This window comes from Hyperoodon ampullatus (genome assembly GCF_949752795.1).
Source record: "Hyperoodon ampullatus genome assembly, chromosome: 3".
Lineage (NCBI taxonomy): Eukaryota > Metazoa > Chordata > Mammalia > Artiodactyla > Ziphiidae > Hyperoodon > Hyperoodon ampullatus.
This window is the reverse complement of record NC_136916.1, coordinates 132,042,732-132,068,718: the sequence shown is the minus strand read 5'-3', so window position 1 is coordinate 132,068,718 and position 25,987 is coordinate 132,042,732. Positions and strand designations below refer to the sequence as shown.

General features: G+C 36.4%; 1 protein-coding gene across 1 annotated transcript in view; it reads left to right on the top strand.

Annotated features, from left to right (window-relative positions):
* The window catches only part of TXNDC16 (thioredoxin domain containing 16), a gene marked incomplete at both ends in the record, with an annotated part of 93,055 nt that overhangs the window by 55,567 nt on the left and 11,501 nt on the right, over positions 1-25,987 (top strand). The window contains 7 exons of the mRNA XM_079699307.1: positions 209-332; positions 4,398-4,541; positions 5,416-5,475; positions 15,247-15,415; positions 15,760-15,896; positions 23,248-23,332; positions 24,947-25,085. Coding sequence (XP_079555433.1) covers positions 209-332; positions 4,398-4,541; positions 5,416-5,475; positions 15,247-15,415; positions 15,760-15,896; positions 23,248-23,332; positions 24,947-25,085 — 858 coding nt within the window. The remainder of the gene's footprint in view (positions 1-208; positions 333-4,397; positions 4,542-5,415; positions 5,476-15,246; positions 15,416-15,759; positions 15,897-23,247; positions 23,333-24,946; positions 25,086-25,987) is intronic.

The window sequence follows — 25,987 nt, the reverse complement described above, 5'->3', positions numbered from 1 at the left end:
CAGTAGCGCACACTATCTTTCTATAACATATACTTTGGATGCTTTTGATAGTGATCGTGGAGTTAATTTACCTTTTTAAAAAAAATATTAAAATTGAAGTTCAGAGGTTTAGTTTCATTTCATTTTAGTATCAAACAAGTAAAACATTTTTATATTAAAATGCTTTGTTATATTTTAGTCATATCTTTTAAAATTAATGTATTTCTAGGGAGTGCCAGTGGAATTTTTGGTGTTAAATAATATTGATTTAATCGTATCCCGTGTGGAAAGTAATATGCACATTGAGGAAATGCACGAAGATGAAGACAATGACATTGAAGGTCCAGATATGGGTAATATGTTTTTTTGATGATCATGCTCCCCTCCCATTTATGCCCAGCATCCTTAAGGTCAGTGAAATTTCAGTGAATTAACTGTCACATTCAAGAATGTGAAGAGGCCTGAAGAAATTAATTTTGAATTTCATTTTAGCAAGTTGATGAGGTGTAAAGATATAAGGATGCTCTATTTTGTTTAGTGCGATACCTTTCATTGTTACATGTCAGGCTTCTAGCTTTCCACAAGTGTGCCTTTATCCTCCACATCAGTTCTTTCAGCCCTACTGGTCTACTCCATGTTTAAAAAGGACCCAGGAGCCATAATATGATATTTTATTTTTATTATTCCTATTAGGATATGAAATTCTGATAAATATAGTTGTATTTGTAGTTGTAAATGAATCCGATTGTTAACAGTATAAGGAGTAAATTTTGATAACATTTTAATAATTCTTTTTAACATGTTATTTCTGTTTTTCTTTTTATTGCTCTTATTGCTTACATTTTTGAAGTATTCTATAGTTTTCAAGGCTATTTCCCACACATTATTTACTTTGATAGCTGTCCTCTGAGTTAGCTGAGGTCACCTTCATTTTGTAGAGGAAAAAATCTGTGTTTTAGCTCAGTTAAGTGATCTGCCCAATGTCACACAAATGGCATGTGGAGCATTCTGACTTGAAATCTTACTTATGATCATTATCATTCCTAGTACTTCTTTTATAACATCAGTCCTATTCTGAAATTGCTTATTTACTTTTCTCTCTTCTCTATTGGTCTATAAAATTTCTATAGTATTTAGCAAATACTTGAATTTTTATATAGTACTATTATCATGAGTCCCATTTAGTAAATACTTTTTTTTAAAATTGTTTATTTATTTATTTTTGGCTGCATTGGGTCTTTGTTGCTGTGCGTGGGCTTTCTCTAGTTGCAGCGAGTGGAAGCTACTCTTCGTTGCAGTGCGTGGGTTTCTCATTGTGGTGGCTTCTCTTGTTGTGGACCATGGGTTCTAGGTGTGCAGGCTCAGTAGTTGTGGCTCACAGGCTCTAGAGAACAGGCTCAGTAGTTGTGGCACATGGGCTTAGTTGCTCCACGGCATGTGAGATCTTTCTGGACCAGGGATTGAACCCATGTCCCCTGCATTGGCAGGTGGATTCTTAACCACTGTGCCACCAGGGAAGTCCCGTAAATACTTTTTATATAGTCCTATTATCATGAGTCCCAAGATGGAAGTAATTTACATATTGTTTTCATGAGGTCCCTTTATTATGAGGATCAACATCTATATTATAAATTTAATCAGGGCTCTGAGCTTTAACTGTTACTGGTGACCAGCTTCTTGGTTTGAGCACTGCTCTAGTTTTTTTCTGATATACAGAGGTTAGAATTGCTCGTGATTTAAGCCAGAGTTCTCCTCCATAGCATCGTCATTGTATAGGCAGATCTGTGTTCTGCTCTCTTACTCCCTGCTTTATTCCTATCATGGTTCATATATTCTTCAGAGTCAGAAGAATCATCCGTCAATTTAATAAGATTCCTGTCCTCAGTGGTAGTTGCCTGTTTCAAAATTTCATTGTTGCCATGTCCCCTGTTTTACTTCCTGATTCTCTGGCTTTAGTTTGCCCTCTGGTGCTGCCTTCTCTTTTTTTCTAACTCTCCCCTATCTTCTCTCCTCAGCCCAGTTCTCATGTTTCTTTTACAGCTTTCTTTTTTTGCTTTGTAGTGGAATTTTTTGTTTTGTTTTGTTTTTGGGGGGTTTTTTTTGGTCTTAACTTCCTATGTTTGTAATCCATACTGACCCATAATATAGTTTGATGTCGTGCCCATATACACAGTTTCCCTCTCATTTTCATTTCATTCCCATTTATATGAGACATGGATGAGGGTTTGGAAAGAGTTTGTTACCATGTAAGAGCGGAATATAAAGAAAAATGTCCTTCAAAGGAAATGGGCACAAGATGAATCAGAATTAAATGGACTGAGGTCTCCAAAATGAGACTATGAAAAAAAATAACAAACATGTGTGGCTAAAAAGAGAGTGTGTGTGTATATATATACACACACTATATATATATATGAATTGGTGAAAGTTTGAGCTGAGGAATAAATTTATAAATTATAAATTTATAAATGAGGGTGGCTTATTAAGAGAATAGGGAAGCAAGAAGGAGGTGTTTGGACAAGATAAGAGAAGAAAGGATGGATTAGGAAATAAGAATGGACTGGCAGGAAAATGAAAATACATGAATAATAAGAAAAAAATACAGTAAATGAGAAAATTGGCCTTTATTAATTTTGGTATTGAGGGCATAACTTTTAGTGTCATAGAATGTGGTATTTAAAAGTACCTTAAAATTAATAGTCGAACTCATGTTTCACAGGTTTGAATATTGAGATACAGAGTTATATAACTGACTAGAGTTACACAGCTAAAAATTGCCAATATGGTACTGAAATCCAGACCTAGTATTTTATTTTATAGTATTAGCAATCATATGGAAAGTAATAATTTAGTTTTCTGAATGCATTGCCTTTCTCACTTCCTCCCTTCCTTTCTTTTTAATATGTTGTTACAGAGAATTATAAACTTACCATAAAGTAGACAGCATAATAGAACAAATCTCCAGGTACCTATTACCTGGCCTGGCCCAGCCACCATCAGTTTATGGCTAATCCTATTCCAATCACTGCCCTCCCTTTATTATTTTGCAGCAAATTCCAAACATACAATTTCATCCATAAATATTTCCCTGTGCATTTCAGAAATGTAAGGATTCTCCTTTTATAATTAACATAATTAATGCTATTACTACATCTCCAAAGTTAACAATAATTCTTAATATCAGAGAGTCAGTGTTCAGATTTCAACTTCATCATGATTTTTCATGCCACTGTTGCTTTGTACATGCTGTTCCTTTTACTCCATATGCCTCTACTGCCTGCCTAAGTTTTATTTTTCTTTTAATGTTCAGCTTGTGTCAACTCTTCTAGGAAGCTTGTCTCTCTTATCAAGTTAGATGTCCCTCCAGTGTTACCATACAACCTATATAAATTCCAATAGGATATTTGTGAATTCATAATGTGTTTTTTATTTTTTTACCACATACTTGGATGGATGGATGGATGGATGAATGGGTGGGTGGATGGGTCTATCTGAATGGAAAGTTTTTTTTTAAGATTTAATTGACATGTAACATGTTAGTTTTAGTTGTACACCATAATGATTCAATATTTCTATATATTGTGGTTAATGAAAGTTTTTTACATATTCAGAATCCACCCTTAACTCAATACACTTAGAATAAAATCCAAAATTCTTGGCTTATATGGCCTCTTATAATCCAGCTACTGTCTAGCCTAGAGTTTTCTCATGTTATTTCTTCAGGCCATCTTGTTTTAGTCAAATTTGCCTTCCCTCAGTACCTAGAATATGCTTAGCTCTTATTTCTCAGAGCTTTGCATGTGTTTTCCCTTTGCCTAAAACATCCTTTTATTGATTCTCTATCTGGTGGACTTTGGATCTCCCAATCTAAATCTCCCTGTTAAAATCTCTCACTGTGTATTTTACCGTTCCTCTTAAACTGATCACATTTATAGTTATATATTTATTTAGTGATCAGATTATTGACTGACTTTTCCATAGATAGAGGCTCTGTGTGGTCAGGGACTATGTCTGCTTTGTTTACCACTTTCCTTAGTGTCTTTCACAGTGCTTGGCATGTAGTAGAAGCTAAAGAAACACTGTCAAATATGTATGGTAGGACTTTTTTGGCTTATAAATTAATATGTTGATTAGAAATAAAAGAGCAATATTTATATTATTTCTTGACAAGTTTAATGCCTTTTGGAATTGACTAAAACTTGACAATTTCTGGGTCAGGAAGCATCTGAGAGTCATTTAAGATAGGAAGCCAGACAACTGGAAAGTTTCCTAAATATCATGCATTTTAAATATTAAGATTGTATGAATTCAGAAGTTTTTATAAAATACCAAATTTTCACGTGCTTGACTGGGAGAAGAGCTTAAATTTTTTAAGTTATACATTTATATTTATATTAATTCCTCTTCAAACATTTTAGATATTCAAGATGATGAAGTGGCAGAAACTGTTTACAGAGACAGGAAGAGACAGTTACCTTTGGAACTCACAGTGGAACTAACAGAAGAGACATTTAATGCGACAGTAACAGCTTCTGACAGCATAGTGCTTTTCTATGCTGGTTGTGAGTATGAGCCTTTAGAGATGACTACTATATTGCATATTAGGGCATTTAAAGTAGGCGGATTTTATTTTTGCATTCTGTTATTGCACATTGTAAAGTGACATAATTTTCATATGTTCCACACTTCGAAATATTTACTTCTAGCTGATTCTGGGGCTGTACAACTGATTATATCTGACTTACAAATTGAAGGTTAATGATTAAACTAGATGTTAAGCTTACTAATTTAGAAAAATTATTGTATTCAAGCTAACGACTGATTAACAGTTATTATAGATTTATAGGCACTATATTGCTTTTGTCCTCAAACAATAGCTGTTCAAGTATACTCCTTGCAGTATGAATGTAGAAACCCTCTTAAATGTTTGGACAATATTGACTACTGCATACTAGGATATTTCTTACTAATAAATAACAATTTGGGGAAACCCCATAAATCTATATGTTTGTTATATATAAGTATGGATGCTTTAGAGCAGGGGTCCCCAGCCCCTGGGCCACGGACCAGTACTGGTCTGTGGCCTGTTAGGAACCAGGCCACACAGCAGGAGGTGAGCAGCAGGCAAGCCGGCGAAGCTTCATCTGTATTTATAGCCGCTCCCCATTGCTCACATTACTGCCTGAGCTCTGCCTCCTGTCAGCATTGTGGTGAGTCGTATAATTATTTCATTATATATTACAATGTAATAATAAGGGAAATAAAGTGCACAGTAAGTGTAATGTGCTTGAATCATCCCGAAACCATCCCCTCACCCTCCAGTCCGTGGAAAAATTGTCTTCCACGAAACCGGTCCCTGGTGCCAAAAAGGTTAGGGACCACTGCTTTAGAGATATGTACATTGTAATATCTGTTTAATTTTTTATTTTAATGTAGGGCAAGCAGTATCCATGGCATTTCTGCAGTCCTATATCGATGTGGCAATTAAGTTGAAAGGTATACTGTGGTATGCATGCTTATTTTCCTGATTTTGAGTCATAGCTATTTGTATAACTGTGTCATGCTAAAGATGTAGAAACCCATGTAAAATTTCAGGTTATTATGTTTGTGTCTCCAAGGTTAATAAGTTAATGAACCATGAGTTTCAGCATTCTCAGAAGCATTCACTTTGCTTGTCTTCATAAAACTGTCTTGTAGCTACATAGTTAATCCAGTAATCTTTTTGGCTGAATTCAGTCATTCAGCAAACATTTGTTGAGTGCCTACTCTGTGCCAGTTACTGTTAAATATTATTAAATATATACTAAATACTATATATACTAAATACTATTAAATAAAATTTTGATAGATAAGACCACATCCTAATGAAGGAACTAAGATACCAGTGTTCTTAAAGCTATACAGTTAGGATATTTTAAAATAGCCAGGATCTTTTTATTTTAACTATTCTATGAAACCTGATTCAGTGGTAGACAAATAAGAATCCAAGGAATGAACTCAAAATGTCTATGCCACCATCCCAGCAAAGAATAAAGGAGGAGTAAGGAGGCCTCTTAGCATTAGTAAGAGAGAGATAGTGTTGGCTTAGGTAAGTATAATGTTTTGTAATCATTTGAATAAGACAGAATATATCATGCTTTGTATCTTTAATATGATTTCCTCCTACTCTGCTTTTCTTGTTAATAAAAGCTATTATGGCTAAATAGGCTTTTTCTTGGCTACTCCAGGAATGCATCCACCATTTAGTTTTGAGGTACTAGCTTACAGGCTCTTTAATTATTTAGTAAGTTCCTTATGGGTGGAGAGTGTGTCTTATACTCGGCTCACTGGACTTGGTGCATTGCATTACATTACAGAATATCTGGTGTTTAATAATTGTTGAGTAAATGATTAAGCAAATGTAGTAGAGTTTCATAAATTTTGTTTTATTTAGTGGGAAATGTGTACTGGTATATTGGGGACTTTTGTGAACTCAAGAAATTGATTCCAGAAAGTCAATCCTAAATGCAACATGTTCTACAGTAACAAAAACATCAGAGGTATAAAAAATCATTTTTGAACCATTTCTCTTCCATTCATTTCCCAACCACATTTGATCCGACTTTTGATTATTTCATTCCCCAAGTGAAGAGATGATTAAGTCTATAGATACTATGATCCCTAACTTTTTTTTTTTAAGCCATCTTGTCATTCTCTTTTAGATTCTCCTTTATGGTTGCAATTTATAGACAGATTTAAGTTTCTTCTCTTAGGTTTTCCAGCCTTACTGGTAGATAATTAGAAGAAAGAAAAAGGGGGAAAAATATAAACCACAATGAAATAGTAATTGGATAATGTCCCTGAATAATAGAATTATTCCCCCCTCCCCAGCTCATTTGGTTAGACACCAAATGAAAATGGAAAAAGATTCTCTTACTTTCTTCTCTGCTAATGACCAAATAAAGATGTGACCCCTCAATGCAAGGACTCTTAGTTGTATGTGTTTGTAGAGTAAAAAAGCAGATAATCAACCCAAGGGCTTGATTCCTGTTTTGATTAGTATGTTCTTTATGAATAACAATCCTGTTAGTAATTAGATATCAGATAAATGGATTATTTTGGAGGTTCATGAGGCTTAATATAGAAATGCATACTATATGTAACAACAGTGTTTTGTGTCTGTGGTGAAGCCTATACTGTAATTTTGTAAATTGGGAAAATATTGTAATACTTTGGTCCTTTCATCCTGTAATCTCTCATGTTGACTCGGGAAAAAGCCACTTTTTATCTCAGTACAAGAGGATGGAGACTATTTTACACTCAGTCACAAGGTGGCAGCAAATGTCAAGTTTTTATAATTACATAGTATCTGTAGCTAAGAGAATCTGTTTTGTTTTTCTTTTAAATTAAGACCCCTATTTGGAATTGCTGCATTGATAAAGTATGTGGAATGTAATACTACAGTCATCTTAGAATATTAGACTATTTCCATTTGAAACATGATTAAGTATTGAAACCATTTTACAGGAAAAAATAAAAATGTGATAACTTCAGTATAAGTAGCCTTACAACTTTTAATCATATGTATCAGTATTCTTTTTCCAGTTTTAAAGATAACATCAAAGTTTTCAACTTGGACAAAGGAATAATAACATTTTTAGCAGTAGACCCATTGAGGATGCTTATTGAAGGGAAAGAACTACATTTGTAATAACACCATGTTCCATCCTTGGGTGGCAGTACATAATATGATATTGTCTGAACAAGCACCAGTACAAGCACCACTAGATATTTATTGACTAAATGATTAAAATAAAGGATAAGAAAACCTTATAGAGTAGATCCAACTTTACAAGGAATAAGGATTTATTTTTGTTTATATGTGCATATAATATTCAGGTATTAATATACTTTAGTGTAAACATTGAAAATTTGTTCATGAAGAAATATCAGGGCACATTTCACAAATTTTTATTGGGCACATAATATGTAACAGACATTGTACTAGGCAGCAGGTTTATAGTGGTGAATAAGACAGACTAGACCCTGCCTGTATTATCAAACAGATTGCTAACACTAAATCTAAGGTAATAAGTTATTGCATCTATGAGATATAATCTAGGATCATTTAAAATGTAAGAAAGAATTTTCAGTATTAAAACTTCTGGCAATAAAATATTAAAATACTGCATTTCACAATTTTAGTCATATGGGTAGGTAACATCTTAAAGTAGGATATAACCTATATTGATACACAAAGATTCCTTCTTTGATCTAACATTATATTAAAGTTTCCTTTATTAGAATTTATTCCTTCCTTTCATTAGCTGAGTTGTGTGGTGCTTTGTCATTTGTTTTTTGATATCTCTTCACCTAATTAGTTACACATTTTGGAGGGCCTTGCATATACAGTTGACTTAAACAACACAAGGATGAGGGGTGTTGACCCTCCATGCAGTAGAAAATCCGAGAATAACAGATTTGGCCCTCTGTATACATGGTTGCTCCATATCTGAGGTTCCATATCCATGGATTCATCCAACCTTGGAATGTGTAGTACTGTAGTATTTACTATTGAAAAAAATCCACACATAAGTGGACCTGCACAGTTGAAACCTGTGATATTCAAGGGTCAACTGTATTAGTATAGAACAAGTAGAAATTTCTCTTTGGGATTCCACTATGATGTGTTTTCTTGGGCTGAGAAGAAATTATAATATTTTAAATAAATAAGAAATTATAATATTTAGACAGGGTGGGTATGTGAAGCCCTAGATTAATTCCATGTGTTAGTTCATTCACACACATATTTAAGGTGTTTCATGTTCAAGGACCACTCTAGGTGCTGGAAAACCAGTGACAAGGAAAACAGACACAGTCCCTACTCTCAGGGAGCTCTAATCATACAACAGCACAGATGAGTACATAATTACATGATGAGATAGGGAAAAGAGCTTGGTCCTCTAAGAGCATAGGAATCTGATGCAGATCAGGGTGTCAGAGGAGGCTTCCTTGAAGTGGTCACATGTGCAGAGATCTTAAGGGGTGAAAAGACCTGACTGCAGAAACTGGTGGGTGTGGGCTGGTAGCAAAGTAGATTTGAGTTTTGAAAAGATATCTCTAGCTTCAGTGTAGAGACATATCGAATTCAGGGAGATAAATTAGGAGAAATGATAAATAGTGGCAGTGAAGAGAGAGGGACAGATATAAGAGGTATTTAAAATTCAGGTGGTAAAATTGAAGGGCATGCTGATTGATGTGATTAGACCTGTGGAGTTTAGGAATGGGGAGGCGCAAGAGATGATGCTTTGTTTTCCGAGTTATACAAAGATGGCAACATTCACCACTATTCAGAGGAAAGAAACCATATTTGTTTTAGACATCTTGAGTTTGAGGATGTTTCCGTTCAAAGGGAACTAGAGAAGGCAGTAAGAATACATTGGTCTGGAACTTTATTAAAGGATGAGCCTGGGCCAAAGTTATAAATTTAGGATTCATTAGATTGTCGATGATTATTGAGATTGTCTAGAAGAGAGGGTAGAACAAGAAGAGAAAGCAGCTTAAACTGAGCCTTGGGGGAACTCCTGACTCCACTGGCAGAAGAGCCTGCAAGAGGGACCAAAAAGGAGCAGCTAGAGAGTCGGGGGTGGGCGTGGGAGCCAATAGAGGAAGGTGCTGCAGAAAATCAAGGGAAGAGAGTGTTTCAGCTGGAGTGTTTCATGCTGCTGAGAAGTTGTAATAAGAATGGGATATAGAGGCAGGGTCAAGATGTGTGGGGTGGGAAGATGCAGAGATAGCATCTCCCCACAACTAGGGCGCCTGCTGGCTGCTTGTGGGGGACTCTGATCCCCAAGGAGATGGGAGGAACCCCAAAGTGAACCGGCAGTTTGCAGAATCCTGGTTCACAAGCCCGGGGTCTGGCCGAAGCTCCTGCAGTGGGAACTCCAAGTCCAAACCACTGGACTAACAGAGAACCTCAGATCCCAGGGAATATTCATCAGACTGAGGTCTCAAGGAGGTCCTCATCTCAGCACCAACACCCAGCTCTACACAATAGCCTACAAACTCGTGTTGGAAGCCTCGGGCCAAACAACCAGTAACACAGGAACACAATCCCCCTCATAAAAAAACAAACAAACAATGAGATGGCAAAAAAACATGTCACAGATGAAGAAGCAAGGTAAAAACCTGCAAGACCAAATAAATGAAGAGGAAATAGGCAATCTACCTGAAAAAGAATTTATAGTAATGATAATAAAGATGATCCAGAATCTCGGAAATAGAATGGAGGCATGCATTGAGAAAATACAGGAAATGTTTAACAAAGATCTAGAAGAAGTAAAGAATAAACAACAGAAATGAACAACACAATAATGGAAATGAAAAATACACCAGAAGGAATCAATAACAGAATAATGGAGGCAGAAGAACGAATAAGTGAGCTGGAAGGCAACATGGTGGAAATAACTGCTGAGAAGCAGAAAAAAGAAAAAAGAATGAAAATAATTAAAAACAATCTCAGAGACCTCTGGGACAACACGAGATGCACCAACATTCAAATTACTGGGGTCCCGGAAGAAGAAAAAAAGAAAGGGTCTGAGAAAATACTTGAAGAGATTATAGTTGAAAACTTCCCTAACATGGGAGAGGAAATAGTCAATCAAGTCCAGGAAGCACAGAGAGTCCCATACAGGATAAACTCTAGGAAAAGCACACCAAGACATATATTAAACCAACAAAAATTAAATTCAAAGAAAAAATAATAAAAGCATCAAGGGAAAAACAAAAAACATACAAAGGAATCCCCATAAGGTTATCAGCTGATTTTTCAGTGGAAACTGCAGGCCAGAAGGTAATGGTAGGATATACTTAAAGTGATGAAAGAGAAAAACCTACAACCAAGATTACTCTATCCAGCAAGGATCTCATTCAGATTTGATGGAGAAGTCAGAAGCTTTTCAGATAAAAGCTAAGAGAATTCAGCACCACCAAACCAGCTTTACAATAAATGCTAAAGAAACTTCTCTGAGTAGGAAACACAAGAGAAGAAAAAAACCCACAAAAACAAACCCAAAACAATTAAGAAAATGGTAATAGGAATGTACATATCGATAATAGCCTTGAATGTAAATGGATTAACTGCCCCAACCAAAAGACACAGACTGGCTGAATGGATACAAAAACAAGACCCATATATATGCTGTCTACAAGAGACCCACTTCAGACCTAGAGACACATACAGACTGAAAGTGAAGGGATGGAAAAAGATATTCCATGCAAATGGAAATCAAAAGAAAGCTGGAGTAGCAATACTCATATCAGATAAAATAGACTTTAAAATGAAGACTGTTACAAGAGATAAGGAGGGATACTACATAATGATCAAAGGATCAATCCAAGAAGAACATAAAACAATTATAAATATTTATGTACCCAACATAGGAGCACCTCAATACATAAGGGAAATGCTAACAACCATTAAAGGAGAAATCGACAGTAACACAATAATAGGGGACTTTAACACCCCACTTACACCAATGGATAGATCATTGAGACAGAAAATAAATAATGAAACACAAGCTTTAAATGACACAGTAGACCAGATAGATCTAATTGATATTTATAGAACATTTCACCCAAAAGTGACAGAATACACTTTCTTCTCAAGTGCACATGGAACATTCTCCAGGATAGATCACATCTTGGGTCAAAAATCAAGCCTTGGAAAATTTAAGAAAATTGAAATTGTATTATGCAACTTTTCTGACTACAACGCTATGAGATTGGAAATCAATTACAGGAAAAAAAAACCTGTAAAAAACACAAATACATGGAGGCTAAACAGTGCACTACTAAATAACCAAGAAATCACTGAAGAAATCAAAGAAGAAATAAAAAAATACATAGAAACAAATGATGAAATCACAATGACCCCAAACCTATGAGATGCAGTAAAAGCAGTTCTAAGAGGGAAGTTTATAGCAATACAATCTCACCTCAAGACACAAGAAAATTCTCAAATAAACAATCTAACCCTACACTTAAAACAACTAGAGAAAGGAGAACAAACAGAACCCAAAGTCAGTAGAAGGAAAGAAATCATAAAGATCAGAGCAGAAATAAATGAAATAGAAACAAAGACAACAATAGCAAAGATCAATAAAACTAAAAACTTGTTCTTTGAGAAGATAACAAAATTGATAAACCCTTAGACTCATCAAGAAAAAAAGGGAGAGGACTCAAATCAATAAAATTAGAAATGTAAAAGGAGAAATCACAACTGACATTGCAGAAATACAAAGGATTATAAGAGACTACTACAAACAACTATACGCCAATAAAATGGACAACCACAAAGAAATGGACAAATTCTTGGACAAATGGACAAAACTTTCCAAGACGGAACCAGGAAGAATTAAAAGTATAAACAGACCTATCACAAGTAATGAAATTGAAACCAGAATTAAAAATCTTCCAACAAACAGAAGTCCAGGACCAGATGGCTTCACAGGTGAATTCTATCAAACATTTAGAGAAGAGCTCACACTGATCCTTTTCAAACTCTTCCAAAAAATTGCAGAGGAAGAAACACTCCCAAATTCATTCTACAAAACCACATCACCCTGATACCAAAACCAGAAAAAGATATCACACAAAAAAAGGAAAATTATAGACCAATATCACTGATGAACATAGATGCAAAAATCCTGAACAAAATACTAGCAAACAGAATCCAACAGCACATTAAAAGGATCATACACCATGATCAAGTGGGATTTATCCCAGGGATGCAAGGATTCTTCAATATATGCAAATCAATCAATGTGATACACCACATTAACAAATACAGGAATAAAAACCATATGATTATCTCAATAGATGCAGGAAAAGCTTTTGACAAAATTCAACATCAATTTATGATAAAACTCTCCAGAAAATGGGCATAGAGGGAATCTACCTCAACATAATAAAGGCCATATATGACAAACCCACAGCAAGCATCATACTCAATGGTAAAAAACTGAAAGCATTTCCACTAAGGTCAGGAACAAGACAAGGATGTCCACTCTTGCCACTCTTATTCAACATAGTTTTGGAAGTCCTTGCCACAGCAATCAGAGAAGAAAAAGAAAAGGAATACAAATTGGAAAAGAAGAAGTAAAACTGTCACTGTTTGCCAATGACATGATACTATTCATAGAATATCCTAAAGATGCCACCAGAAAACTACTAGAACTAATCAATGAACTTCATAAGGTTGCAGGATACAAAATTAATGCACAGGAATCTCTGGCATTCCTGTACACCAACAATGAAAAATCAGAAAGAGAAATTAAGGAAACACTCCCATTTACCACTGCAACAAAAAGAATAAAATACCTAGGAATAGACCTGCCTAAGGAGGCGAAAGACTTGTACTCAGAAACTATAAAACAATGCTGAAAGAAGTCAAAGATGACATAAACAGATGGAGAAATATACCATGTTCTTTGATGAGAAGATTCAACATTGTGAAAATGACTATACGACTCAGAGCAATCTACAAATTCAATGCAATCCCTATCAAACTACCAATGGAATCCTTCACAGAATTAGAACAAAAAATTTTACAATTCATATGGAAACGCAAAAGATCCCGAATAGCCAAAGCAATTTGAGAAACAAAAATGGAGTTGGAGGAATCAGGCTCCCTGACTTCAGACTATACCACAAAGCTACAGTAATGAAGACAGTATGGTGCTGGCACAAAAACACAAATATATATATCAATGATACAGGATAGAATGCCCAGAGATAAACCCATGCACATGTGGGGACTTAATTTACGACAAAGGAGGCAAGAACATACAATGGAAAAAAGACAAACTCTTCAATAAGTGCTGGTAAAACTGGACAGCTACACGTAAAAGAATGAAATTAGAACGCTACTTAACACCATACACAAAAATAAACTCCAAATGGATTAAAGACTCAAATGTAAGACCAGACACTATAAAACTCTTAGAGGAAAAACACTCTTTGACATACGATCTTTTTTCTCCCACCTCCTAGAGTAACAGAAATAAAAACAAAAATAAACAAATAGGACTTAATTAAACTTAAAAGCTTTTGCACAGCCAAGGAAACCATAAACAAGACAAAAAAAGACCACTCAGAATGGGAGAAAATATTTGCAAATGAAACAACAGACAGGATTCATCTCCAAAATATACAAACAGCTCATGGAGCTCAATATCAAAAAAAAACAATCCAGTTAAAAAATGGGCGGAAGACCTAAATTGACATTTCACCAAGGAAGGCATACAGATGGCCAAGAGGCACATGAAAAGATGCTCAACGTCACTAATTAGTAGTGAAATGCAAATCAGAACTACAAAGAGGTATCACCTCATGCCAGTCAGAATGGTTATTATCAAAAAATCTAGAAACAATAAATGCTGGAAAGGGCATGGTGAAAAGGGAACCCTTCTGCACTGTTGGTGGGAATGTAAATTAATACAACCACTATGGAAAACAGTATGGAGGTTCCTTAAAAAACTAAACATAGAACTACCATACGACCCAGCAATCCCACTACTGGGCATATACCCTGAGAAAACCATAATTCAAAAAGAGTCATGTACCACAGTGTTCATTGCAGCTCTATTTACAATAGCCAGGCCATGGAAGCAACCTAAGTGTCCATCAACAGATGAATGGATAAAGAAGATGTGACACATATATACAATGGAATATTACTCAGCCATAAAAAGGAACAAAATTGAGTTATTTGTAGTGAGGTGGATGGACCTAGAGTCTGTCATACAGAGTGAAGTAAGAAAAAAATACTATATGCTACCACATATATATGGAATCCCCCTCCCCCCCCAAAAAATGGTACTGATGAACATAGTTGCAGGGCAGGAATAAAGAGGTGGACATAGAAAATGGACTTGTGGACATGGAGTGGGAGGGCGAAGCTGGGGCAAAGTGAGAGTAACATCAACATATATACACTACCGGATATAAAATAGTTGGCTGGTGGGAGGCAGCAACATAGCACAGATCAGCTCGGTGCTTTGCGATGACCTAGAAGGGTGGGAGGGAGGCTCAAGAGGGAGGAGATATGGGGACGTGTATGCATATGGCTGATTGGCTTTGTTGTGCAACAGAAACTGACACTGTAGTGTGAAGCCATACTCCAATAAGCATTAAATAAAAGAATGGGATATAAAAAATATTGACAATTCTGAACAAATGAGTTTTCTACATTAACATTTGTAAAATGTGCGTTTTCCTTTTATTTAGGCACCTCTACTGTGCTGCTTACTAGAGTAAACTGTGCAGATTGGTCTCATGTATGTGCCAAGCAAAATGTTAATGAATTTCCTGTTGTAAAGATGTACAAGGAAGGCGAGAACCCAGTATCTTATGCTGGTATGCTAGGAACTGAAGATCTCCTAAAATTTATCCAGCTGTAAGTATTCAGCTTCACCCTAAGATTTTTAAAATGTTAGGTCTATAAAAGTTCTAATTCCCATACTTTGTTGACACACTTTGGATAGGTTGAGGAGGTATGAATTGAGATCACAGGGAAAACACTAATGAGCAGAGCCTATCTACTACATTCCATCACCTTTAGGGAGATAGAAATTTTGTTTAATGAGGCTAATTTTTTGTTTAGAATAGTATTTAATTGTCTTTATTTTGTCAGATGCTTATCCTGTGGAATATGCTACGTTCAGTATATTTTATTATTTTTTTACAAGCTGAAAAGTATCTTTAATAATTAATTTTGAATATAGTTAAATATTCATCCAGCAACAGGATTTCATGCCCAGTGAACATTACATCTGTCCAAGAAGCAGAAGAATATTTAAGTGGGAAATTACATAAAGACCTGATCTCCTATTCTAGCGTGTCAGTACTCGGGCTGTTTAGTCCAACTATGACAACAGGTAAGTGTAATTGAACATTTGAATTATATAATATATAACTAAAGACTCATTTACTAGGTTTTTTTTTTGAAAGAATATCTTTTTAAATTATAGAGAATTCAATTAGAGAATTTTGAAAATACAGAAAATTTTGAAGAAAAAAATAAAAATCTGTAATTATTTAGAGTTGTTGAACTTTAATGTAATTCCTTCCCTTTTTTTCTGTGTACCGATATATTGCATATTTATATACATTTTAATGTAATTGAGCTAGTACTATGTATTTAGGTTAGTATCTGCTGTTTTTATTTAACATTAAGTGGGTGACTTTTTTCATGTTAATATTCTTCAAAAACATCATGGCTTCAAAACATATAATATTTGATTGGATGAATATATCATAATTTATTTAACCATTTGCCAACAAATAATATTTTTGTTTCCCTTTTTTCTTTTTGCTATATGGAAAGAATATTTTTATTTATGAGTCTTTTTGTAGATTTTAGGATTCTCTATGTACAGTATCATCTCATCTGCAAACAGTGACAGCTTTACTTCCTCTTTTCCGATTTGGATTCCTTTTATTTCTTTTTCTTCTCTAATTGCTGTGGCTAAAACTTCCAAAACTATGTTGAATAAGAGTGGTGAGAGTGGATAACCTTGTCTTGTTCCTGACCTTAGAGGAAATGGGTTCAGTTTTTCACCATTGAGAACGATGTTGGCTGTGGGTTTGTCATATATGTCATATATGTCATATATGGCCTTTATTATGGTGAGGTAAGTTCCCTCTATGCCTACTTTCTGGAGGGTTTTTATCATAAATGGGTGTTGAATTTTCTCGAAAGCTTTTTCTGCATCTATTGAGATGATCATATGGTTTTTATTCTTCAGTTTGTTAATATGGTGTATCACATTGATTGATTTGCGTATATTGAAGAATCCTTGCATTCCTGGGATTAACGCGCTTGATCATGGTGTATGATCGTTTTAATGTGCTGTTGGATTCTGTTTGCTAGTACTTTGTTGAGGATTTTTTCATCTATGTTCATCAGTGGTATTGGCCTGTAGTTTTCTTTCTTTTTGACATCTTTGTCTGGTTTGATGGTGATGGTGGCCTCGTAGAATGAGTTTGGGAGTGTTCCTCCCTCTGCTATATTTTGGAAGAGTTTGAGAAGGATAGGTGTTAGCTCTTCTCTAAATGTTTGATAGAATTCGCCTGTGAAGCCATCTGGTCCTGGGCTTTTGTTTTTTGGAAGATTTTTAATCACAGTCTAAATTTCAGTGCTTGTGATTGGTCTGTTTATATTTTCTATTTCTTACTGGTTTGCTCTCGGAAGGTTGTGCTTTTCTAAGAATTTGTCCATTTCTTCCAGATTGTCCCTTTTATTGACATAGAGTTGCTTGTAGTAATCTCTCATGATCCTTTGTATTTCTGCAGTGTCAGTTGTTACTTCTCCATTTTCACTTCTAATTCTATTAATTTGAGTCTTCTCCCTTTTTTTCTTCATGAGTCTGGCTAATGGTTTATCAATCTTGTTTATCTTCTCAAAGAACTAGCTTTTACTTTTATTGATCTTTGCTATTGTTTCCTTCATTTCTTTTTCATTTATTTCTGATCTCATCTTTATTATTTCTTTCCTTCTGCTAACTTTGAGGTTGTTTTGTTCTTCTTTCTCTAATTGCTTTAGGTATAAGGTTAGGTTGTTTACTTGAGTTGTTTCTTGAGGTACAACTGTATTGCTATATACTTCCCTCTTATAGAACTGATTTTGCTGCATCCCATACATTTTGGGTTGTCGTTTTTTTCACTGGCATTTGTTTCTAGGTATTTTTTGATTTCCTCTTTGATTTCTTCAGTAATCTCTTGGTTATTTAGTGTATTGTTTAGCCTCCATGTGTTTGTAATGTTTACAGATTTTTTCCTGTAATTGATATCTAGTCTCATAGCGTTGTGGTTGGAAAAGATACCTGATACGATTTCAGTTTTCTTAAATTTACCGAGGCTTGATTTGCAACCCAAGATATGATCTATCCTGGAGAATGTTCCATGAGCACTTGAGAAGAAAGTGTATTCTGTTGTTTTTGGATGGAATGTCCTATAAATATCAATTAAGTCCATCTTGTTTAATGTATCACTTAAAGCTTGTGTTTCCTTATTTATTTTCATTTTGGATGATCTGTCCATTGGTGAAAGTGGGCTGTTAAGGTCCCCTACTATGATTGTGTTACTGTCAATTTCCCCTTTTATGGCTGTTAGCATTTGCCTTACATATTGAGGTGCTCCTATGTTGGGTGCATAAATATTTACAATTGTTATATCTTCTTCTTGGATTGATCCCTTGATCATTATGTAGTGTCCTTCTTTGTTTCTTGTAATAGTCTTTATTTTAAAGTCTATTTTGTCTGATATGAGAATTGCTACTCCAGCTTTCCTTTGGTATCCATTTGCATGGAATATCTTTTTCCATCCCCTCACTTTCAGTCTGTATGTATCCCTAGGTCTGAAGTGGGTCTCTTGTAGACAGCATATATACGGGTTTTGTTTTTGTATCCATTCAGCCATGTATGTCTTTTGGTTGGAGCATTTAATCCATTTACACTTAAGGTAATTATCTATATATATGTTCCTATTACCGTTTTCTTCATTGTTTTGCATTTGTTATTGTAGGTGTTTTCCTTCTCTTGTGTTTCCTGCCTAAAGAAGTTCCTTTATCATTTTTTGTAAAGCTGGTTTGGTGGTGCTGAATTCTCTTAGCTTTTGCTTGTCTGTAAAGTTTTTAATTTCTCCATCGAATCTGAATGAGATCCTTTCTGGGTAGAGTAATCGTGGTTGTAAGTTTTTCCCTTTCATCACTTTAAATATGTCCTGCCACTCAGTTCTGGCTTGCAGAGTTTCTGCTGAAAGATCAGCTGTTAACCTTATGGGGATTCTCTGTATGTTATTTGCTGTTTTTCCCCTGCTGCTTTTAATATGTTTTCTTTGTATTTAAGTTTTGATAGTTTGATTAATATGTGTCTTGGCATGTTTCTCCTTGGAGTTATCCTGTATGGGACTCTCTGTGCTTCCTGGACTTGATTAACTATTTCCTTTCCCATATTAGGGAAGTTTTCAACTATCATCTCTTCAAATATTTTCTCAGCCCCTTTCTTTTTCTCTTCTTCTTCTGGGACCCCTATAATTTGAATGTTGGTGCATTTAATGTTATCCCAGAGGTCTCTGAGACTGTCCTCAATTCTTTTCATTCTTTATTGTGCTCTGCAGTAATTAATTTTCACTATTTTATCTTCCAGGTCACTTATCCATTCTTCTGCCTCAGTTATTCTGCTGTTGATTCCTTCTAGAGAATTTTTAATTTCATTTATTGTGTTGTTCATCATTGTTTGTTTGCTCCTTAGTTCTTCTAGGTCCTTGTTAAACATTTCTTGTATTTTCTCCATCCTATTTCCAGGATTTTGGATCATCTTTACTATCATTATTCTGCATTCTTTTTCAGGTAGATTGCCTATTTCCTCTTCATTTGTTTGGGCTGGTGGGTTTTTGCCTTGTTCCTTCATCTGCTCTTTGTTTCTCTGTCTTCTCATTTTGCATAACTTACTGTGTTTGGGGTCTCCTTTTTGCAGGCTGCAGCTTCGTAGATCCTGTTGTTTTTGGTTTCTGCTCCCAGTGGCTAAGGTTTGTTCAGTGGGTTGTGTAGGCTTCCTGGTGGAGGGGACTAGTGCCTGTGTTCCGGTGGATGAGGCTGGGTCTTGTCTTTCTGGTGGGTAGGTCCCCATCTGGTGTTGTGTTTTGGGGTGTCTGTGACCTTAATATTATTTTAGGCAGCCTGTCTGCTAATAGGTGGGGTTGTGTTCCTGTCTTTCTAGTTGTTTGTCATAGGGTGTCCAGCACTGGAGCTTGCTGGTCGTTGAGTGGAGCTGGGTCTTGGCATTGAGATGGAGATCTCTGGGAGCTTTTCGCTGTTTGATATTACATGGAGCTGGGAGGCCTCTGGTGGACCAGTGTCCTCAACTCGGCTTCCCCACCTCAGAGGCACAGGCCTGACGTCCTGTAAGAGAACCAAGACCCTGTCATCCACACGAAAAAGAGAAAAAGGGAAAAATATATATATATGTCGTCGCTCCCAAAGTCTGCCTCCTCAATTTGGGATGCTTCGTTGTCTATTCAGGTATTCCACAGATGCAGGGTACATCAAGTTGATTGTGGAGATTTAATCCTCTGCTCCTGAGGCTGCTGAGAGACATTTCCCTTTCTCTTCTTTGTTCACACAGCTCCTGGGGTTCAGCTTTGGATTTGGCCCTGCCTCTGTGTGTGGGTCGCCTGAGAGCTTCTGTTCCCACTCAGAGAGGTCGGGTTTAAAGTAGCAGGTGATTAGGTGGCTCTGGCTCACTCAGGCCGGGGGGAGGGAGGGGTACAGATGCTGGGCGAGCCTGCGGCGGCAGAGACCGGCGTGACGTTGCACCAGCCTGAGGCGTGCCATGTGTTCTCCCGGGGAAGTTGTCCCTGGATCCCGGGACCCTGGCAGTGGCGGGCTGCACAGGCTCCCAGGAGCGGAGGTGTGCATAGTGACCTGTGCTTGCACACAGGCTTCTTGGTGGCGGCAGCAGCAGCCCTAGCATCTCATGCCCGTCTCTGGGGTCCACGCTGATAGCTGCGGCTCGCGCCCGTCTCTGGAGCTCATTTAGGTGGCACCCTTAATCCCCTCACCTCACACACCATGCAACAAAGAGGCAAGAAAAAGTCTCTTACCTCTTAGGTAGGTCCAGACCTTTTCCCGGACTCCCTCCCGGCTAGCCGTGGCGCACTAGCCCCCTTCAGGCTGTGTTCACGCAGCCAACCCCAGTCCTCTCCCTGGGATCTAAGCTCCAGAGCCCAAGCCTCAGCTCCCAGTCCCCGCCCATCCCGGCGGGTGAGCAGATGAGCCTCTCGGGCTGGTGAGTGCCAGTCGGCACCGATCCTCTGTGCGGGAATCTCTCCACTTTGCCCTCCACATCCCTGTTGCTGTTCTCTCCTCCGCGGCTCCGAAGTTTCCCCCCTCCACCACCTGCAGTCTCTGCCCGCGAAGGGGCTTCCTAGTGTGTAGAAACCTTGCCTCCTTCACAGCTCCCTCCCAGAGGTGCAGGTCCTGTCCCTTTTCTTTCGTCTCTGTTTTTTCTTTTCTCTTTTGCCCTACCCAGGTACGTGGGGGAGTTTCTTGCCTTTTGGGAGGTCTGAGGTCTTCTGCCAGCGTTCAGTAGGTGTTCTATAGGAGTTGTTCCACGTGTAGATGTATTTCTGGTGTATCTGTGGGGAGGAAGGTGATCTCCTCGTCTTACTCTTGCGCCATCTTGAAGCTCCTAATGTATTTATTTTATGCAATTAAAATATGTTTAAAGTTAAAACAACTAAATATTGTATGTCACCATTAATATTACACCTCAAGTATATTTATAGTGGTTAAAAAAACTTTTTATTTAGATAACTGATTATTTCCTTATATTTGGGTTGCCATATATTCTGACATATATGCAGTTTTCACCAAGGAGGAGAATGTGCCTTGTTTCAAATATTCAAAGGAGAATTTACACTTTGATTTAGTGGGAATGGATATGCAACTGAGGTCTACAGTCTTAAATGCTCCCATTCCCCAAGGAACTTAGGATTTATGTACAAGTGGTTTCATGCAGAGGCTTGCAAGAAACATATTCATGAGTTTAGAGTCTTCTTCATGAGGAAATTATATGGGAATATTAGTGTAATTTTCTTATCAAAGAACGCTGAAACAGATTCCATTATGTCATTGCTTTAGATAACAATCATCAATTATTGATCAGAATTTAGAGAAATTTCTCTTAGAAATGAAATACAGCACTCAGTTCTTTCTAGTTGCCTAGTTTTCTTATGAGTCTTTTCTACTTTGGTATAGCACCGGCTAAAAAAATATTTTCATGGGTTACTCGTTTCTCATTAAATTTATGATTATAAATGAGCTCTCAATGCTGCCTGCTGGTGGATTTTGCCACTCTAGTAAGCTGGCTTTCCTACAGTGTTTCTCAGTCTTGTGGAAAGTATGCATCTTTTTTAAAGAAAACAATCTTGTGGTTACCCAGTGTTAACAGTGTTGATGCTCACATCACAAATATAGTGCTGACTACTAAGGCACAGATCTTTTGGGTTCAGCATACCCAGACCTCTAGGTGCTTTATGATTTCAATTCTTCCATCATAGTTTTTCTATTTCAACTGCTATGAACCTTTTGTGCAGCAAGCTGAGCTATCATCTGGCCTTCAATTGTCAAGAATACATCATTTATATCAGTCTACCTTTGCTCTTTTCTCATTAGTCTACAACTGTTTAATTCAGACTTGCTTCTTGGTTATAAGGTCCAGAATATGCTGTTATTTATGAAAATGTATTCAGAAACCTACAGAGATAATAGTTCTTATTTTGAATATGTATATCATAACAAATGGGAAAAGACTGATACACAAATTAATCAAAGTTTAAAAGTAACAAAAACACATTACAAAAAATACAGGAAATAAAAGAAGAAGATACAAATCCCTCATAATTATAGAACGCTAACAGAGACACTGTTAGAGGACTAGAATCTCCAGTCTTCTATTTTTTCTATGCATATGAGCACTTTTAGATTTTGTGGTTATAATGTATGTATCATTTCACATACCTGCTTTTCTTTCCAGGCTACATATAGGACAGCTGTCTCCATTTACCTTGCCTTAGGAGTAGATTAAAAAGCAACCAATATTTATTTACTAAAGCTGTATGATTAGAATCCTATAAATCTTATAAATTACAGTTGACCCTTGAAAATGAGGGGGTTAGGTGTGTTGACCCCCTGCACAGTTGAAAATCCCCAGACTGCTCTCTCTGCCTCAAAAATAAAGGAATTGATAAATGACCCACCCAAGGGCAGGAAGCTCAGTTTGGATAGAATTAGGACTCAAACTCTACTTCTTTTGATTCCACATATTGTGATCTCTTGAACGCAGTTGAACACATACTTTTCCCCACACTTAGTTAGTTTAAAGGTCTGTTAAATGAAAATATAGGTACTATATTTATTGAAAAAATTCATGTATAAAGTGGACCCATGCAGGTCAAACTCGTGTTGTTCAAGGATAATCTGTACATTTGGAGTACATTTATTTACAGAACCATAGTTGTGTTACATCAATGTACATTTCTGTAGTAATCAAATGTTATAAAAAGAACACAGATATATTTTAGAACCAATAAGGTATGTAAGGTCTGCACTTAAACATCTTTATAATTAATTAATAATTAAGCACTATCATCTGTAAACATGTTTGTCAGTTGAATAGCATACATAACGAAAGGTTTCAGATTTTTAACTTGTTTGTGTATTTATAGAAAAAGAAGAGTTCACTGAAGCAGGAAACTACCTAAAAGGATGTGTTATCACAGGAATTTATTCTGAAGAAGATGTTTTGACACTGTAAGTCTGTTGGTCTTCTAATTTTAGGGAGGAAGAAGTTTGCAAAATAATATATTGTTTGTCTTTACACAGTTGATGAAGGAAAATAGGGCAGCAACATAACTAAATTTTAAATTTCCTTCTGGGAAGATCTGGGAAGTACTACCTGGCTATTTAGAATTTTTAGATATTCAAAATTCTTCTTTAGGCTAAATGCCCTTATGGGGCAACATTGGATTCATACTACTTCATCTTCCCATAAAAGTTTTCCTCTTTGGATTCTGTTACCTGCGATAAATTCTTTTCAGTTGTCATAGTTTTTTGAGGAATTTTATTTCTTGAGTGTCTGGGTTTTGATTTGCCACCAAGGTCTACATAAAAATCAGTTTTTCTATATTTCTCGCAGAGTTTTAGGTGACAAACCGATAGTTCTACTTAATTTTGTTATTGCAGACATACACTTAAGCAGTGCTTTTTTTAGCCCCTAAAGTTGCTTTATTTGTAGAATTCGGGGCTCCTGTGAACTATCAAATATTTCAGTTGCTGCGGAATGAAGGACTGAACTGAAAATTTGGAAATTATGAATACATATCACATTCTACACTTATGACTCATCTTCAGATGCACGTGGAGTTAATAAGCCCCAGTTTGTGTTTATTACCCTCTGACTATATTATTCCTCATTGTCATTTCTGAGCTTAAATCTTTCATCCTGAATACTGGTGACACATGCTTTTGATGATTGAGCTCCATGAAATCAGTGATTTTTTAAAAGTGAATACAGAACTCCAGATCTTTAGGGAATATGAGACCTGTTCACCTGACACATGGACAGTCACCCACTCTCTTCTAGACCAGTAGTTTTCAAAGTATGTTTCGTTTATAACCAACTGGTTATATTACCAACAGGTAATCTGAAGACTGGGCTTTCTACTAATGTTTAGAATATTATAATGTCTATACTTTTGTTTTAGCATGAATTAAGTTTTTACATGATATAAATGTGACTACATCACTGGTAATTTCACACAAGACATTTTTTTCCTATTTAGTGATTTTCTTTTAAGTTTAGTTAGCAAAAGTAGTGGTAGGAGGGAGCAGATTTGGGCTCTGTTTCAGTGGAGAGATCACAGACTCTGTATCTGTAATACCTCAGCGTGAATTCTGTCTCTGCTGTTTACCGCTCTTTCATCATCAGTAAACAGAGGGTTATAGGGCTGTTCTGACGGTTAAAGACTTAACTAGAAGCACCTGGTATAGTGCCTGGCAAATAACAGGCCCATTCTCATAAATGCCTGCCTCCTTGGCTCAGCAGTTTGGTGAGTAGCCCAAAAAGTGGAGAACTATTTGGTGTGTTCCTAATCCTATTTGGACATTTTCTTGATGAATAAATTGTCTAGAAAAACAAATCTGGCTAGATTACTATCTGTTGCTTTCTTCTAATCTAGATTGTCAAGGTTCTTGAACTTGCTCAGATAGCCTCACATAGAAGATAAGTTTGTCTGGAAATCGAGTTCTTTTTTCCTTAGTAGGGCTTCCCATTTGCTGCCTCCATTGTGACTTCTTGGCCTAACTGTTCATATTTTTGATTTGCTATATTTTGGTTGGAAATTTTAATACTACATTTCTCCATAGGTCAAATAAATATGCTGTAACTCTTCCAGCCCTGCTGCTTGCCAGACACAAAGAAGGCAAAATTGAGAGCATTTCATTAGCTAATGTCCATGCTCAAGAAATAGTTCAAATAATAACAAATGCATCACTGGAAACATTTGTGAGTATATTTTATAATAAGAATGTTATTTGAAATAAGAAAATCTAGACCAGTTAAAGACAGTGTGTTTTAATACATGATTTTCCAGCTTTTGTTAGCACAGGGCATGATGTGTTGTGATGTCAAGATTCATTGGGTTGCTCTGTTTTATTATTCACCTGTTATGCATACAGCTTCTTTAGTCCACTGCCAAAAGTTTACATGTCTTTGGATTATTTTCATTGCTGAGATGCTTGGGGCTGATGGCCAGTTGAAGTACTCAATCTAGGCTGAAACTTGGCATAAAGCACATAGATTCCAGAGAGCAGACTTCTGGGCTTCAGATCCTTGCTTGTCTCCCTACTGGCTGTATGTAAGCATCTCTGTGCCTCAGTTTCCACATGTGTAAAATGTAGGTGATAGTAGCCCCTACTGCAGAGCGTTATTGTAAGGACTAAACGAGATAGGTGTTCAGTGCTCTGTGTACAGTGTTTGGCCCCTGGTAAACACTCAACAAACGTTAGCTGGTATTATTACTTATACCATTTTAGAGCAAAATACTGTCTTACAAAAGTCCTTTTCCGATGCTTACTTTGTGTAATAATGGATTCAGGGGCCCAGCAGATGTAACCTGAATTTCTTGATTTTGGTTGTTTTGCATTAATATTAACTGTAGCTAGAATATTATAAACTTATGCTTTTCTACCTTTCTAAAGTGCCTTGGGGCACTATTATCAACTATAAATACTGAACGAATATCCTCCTGTTACTGTTTTTTGTCATGCTGATCTAAATGATATTACATTTTAGGCTCAAAGAAATGAATGTATTCTTTAAGTTTTTTGTGACCTCAGTTCTATTGCCTCCCCCTCCCAATTAAAGTTACAGTTTATATTAATCAAATCATTAATATTTTCAGGATA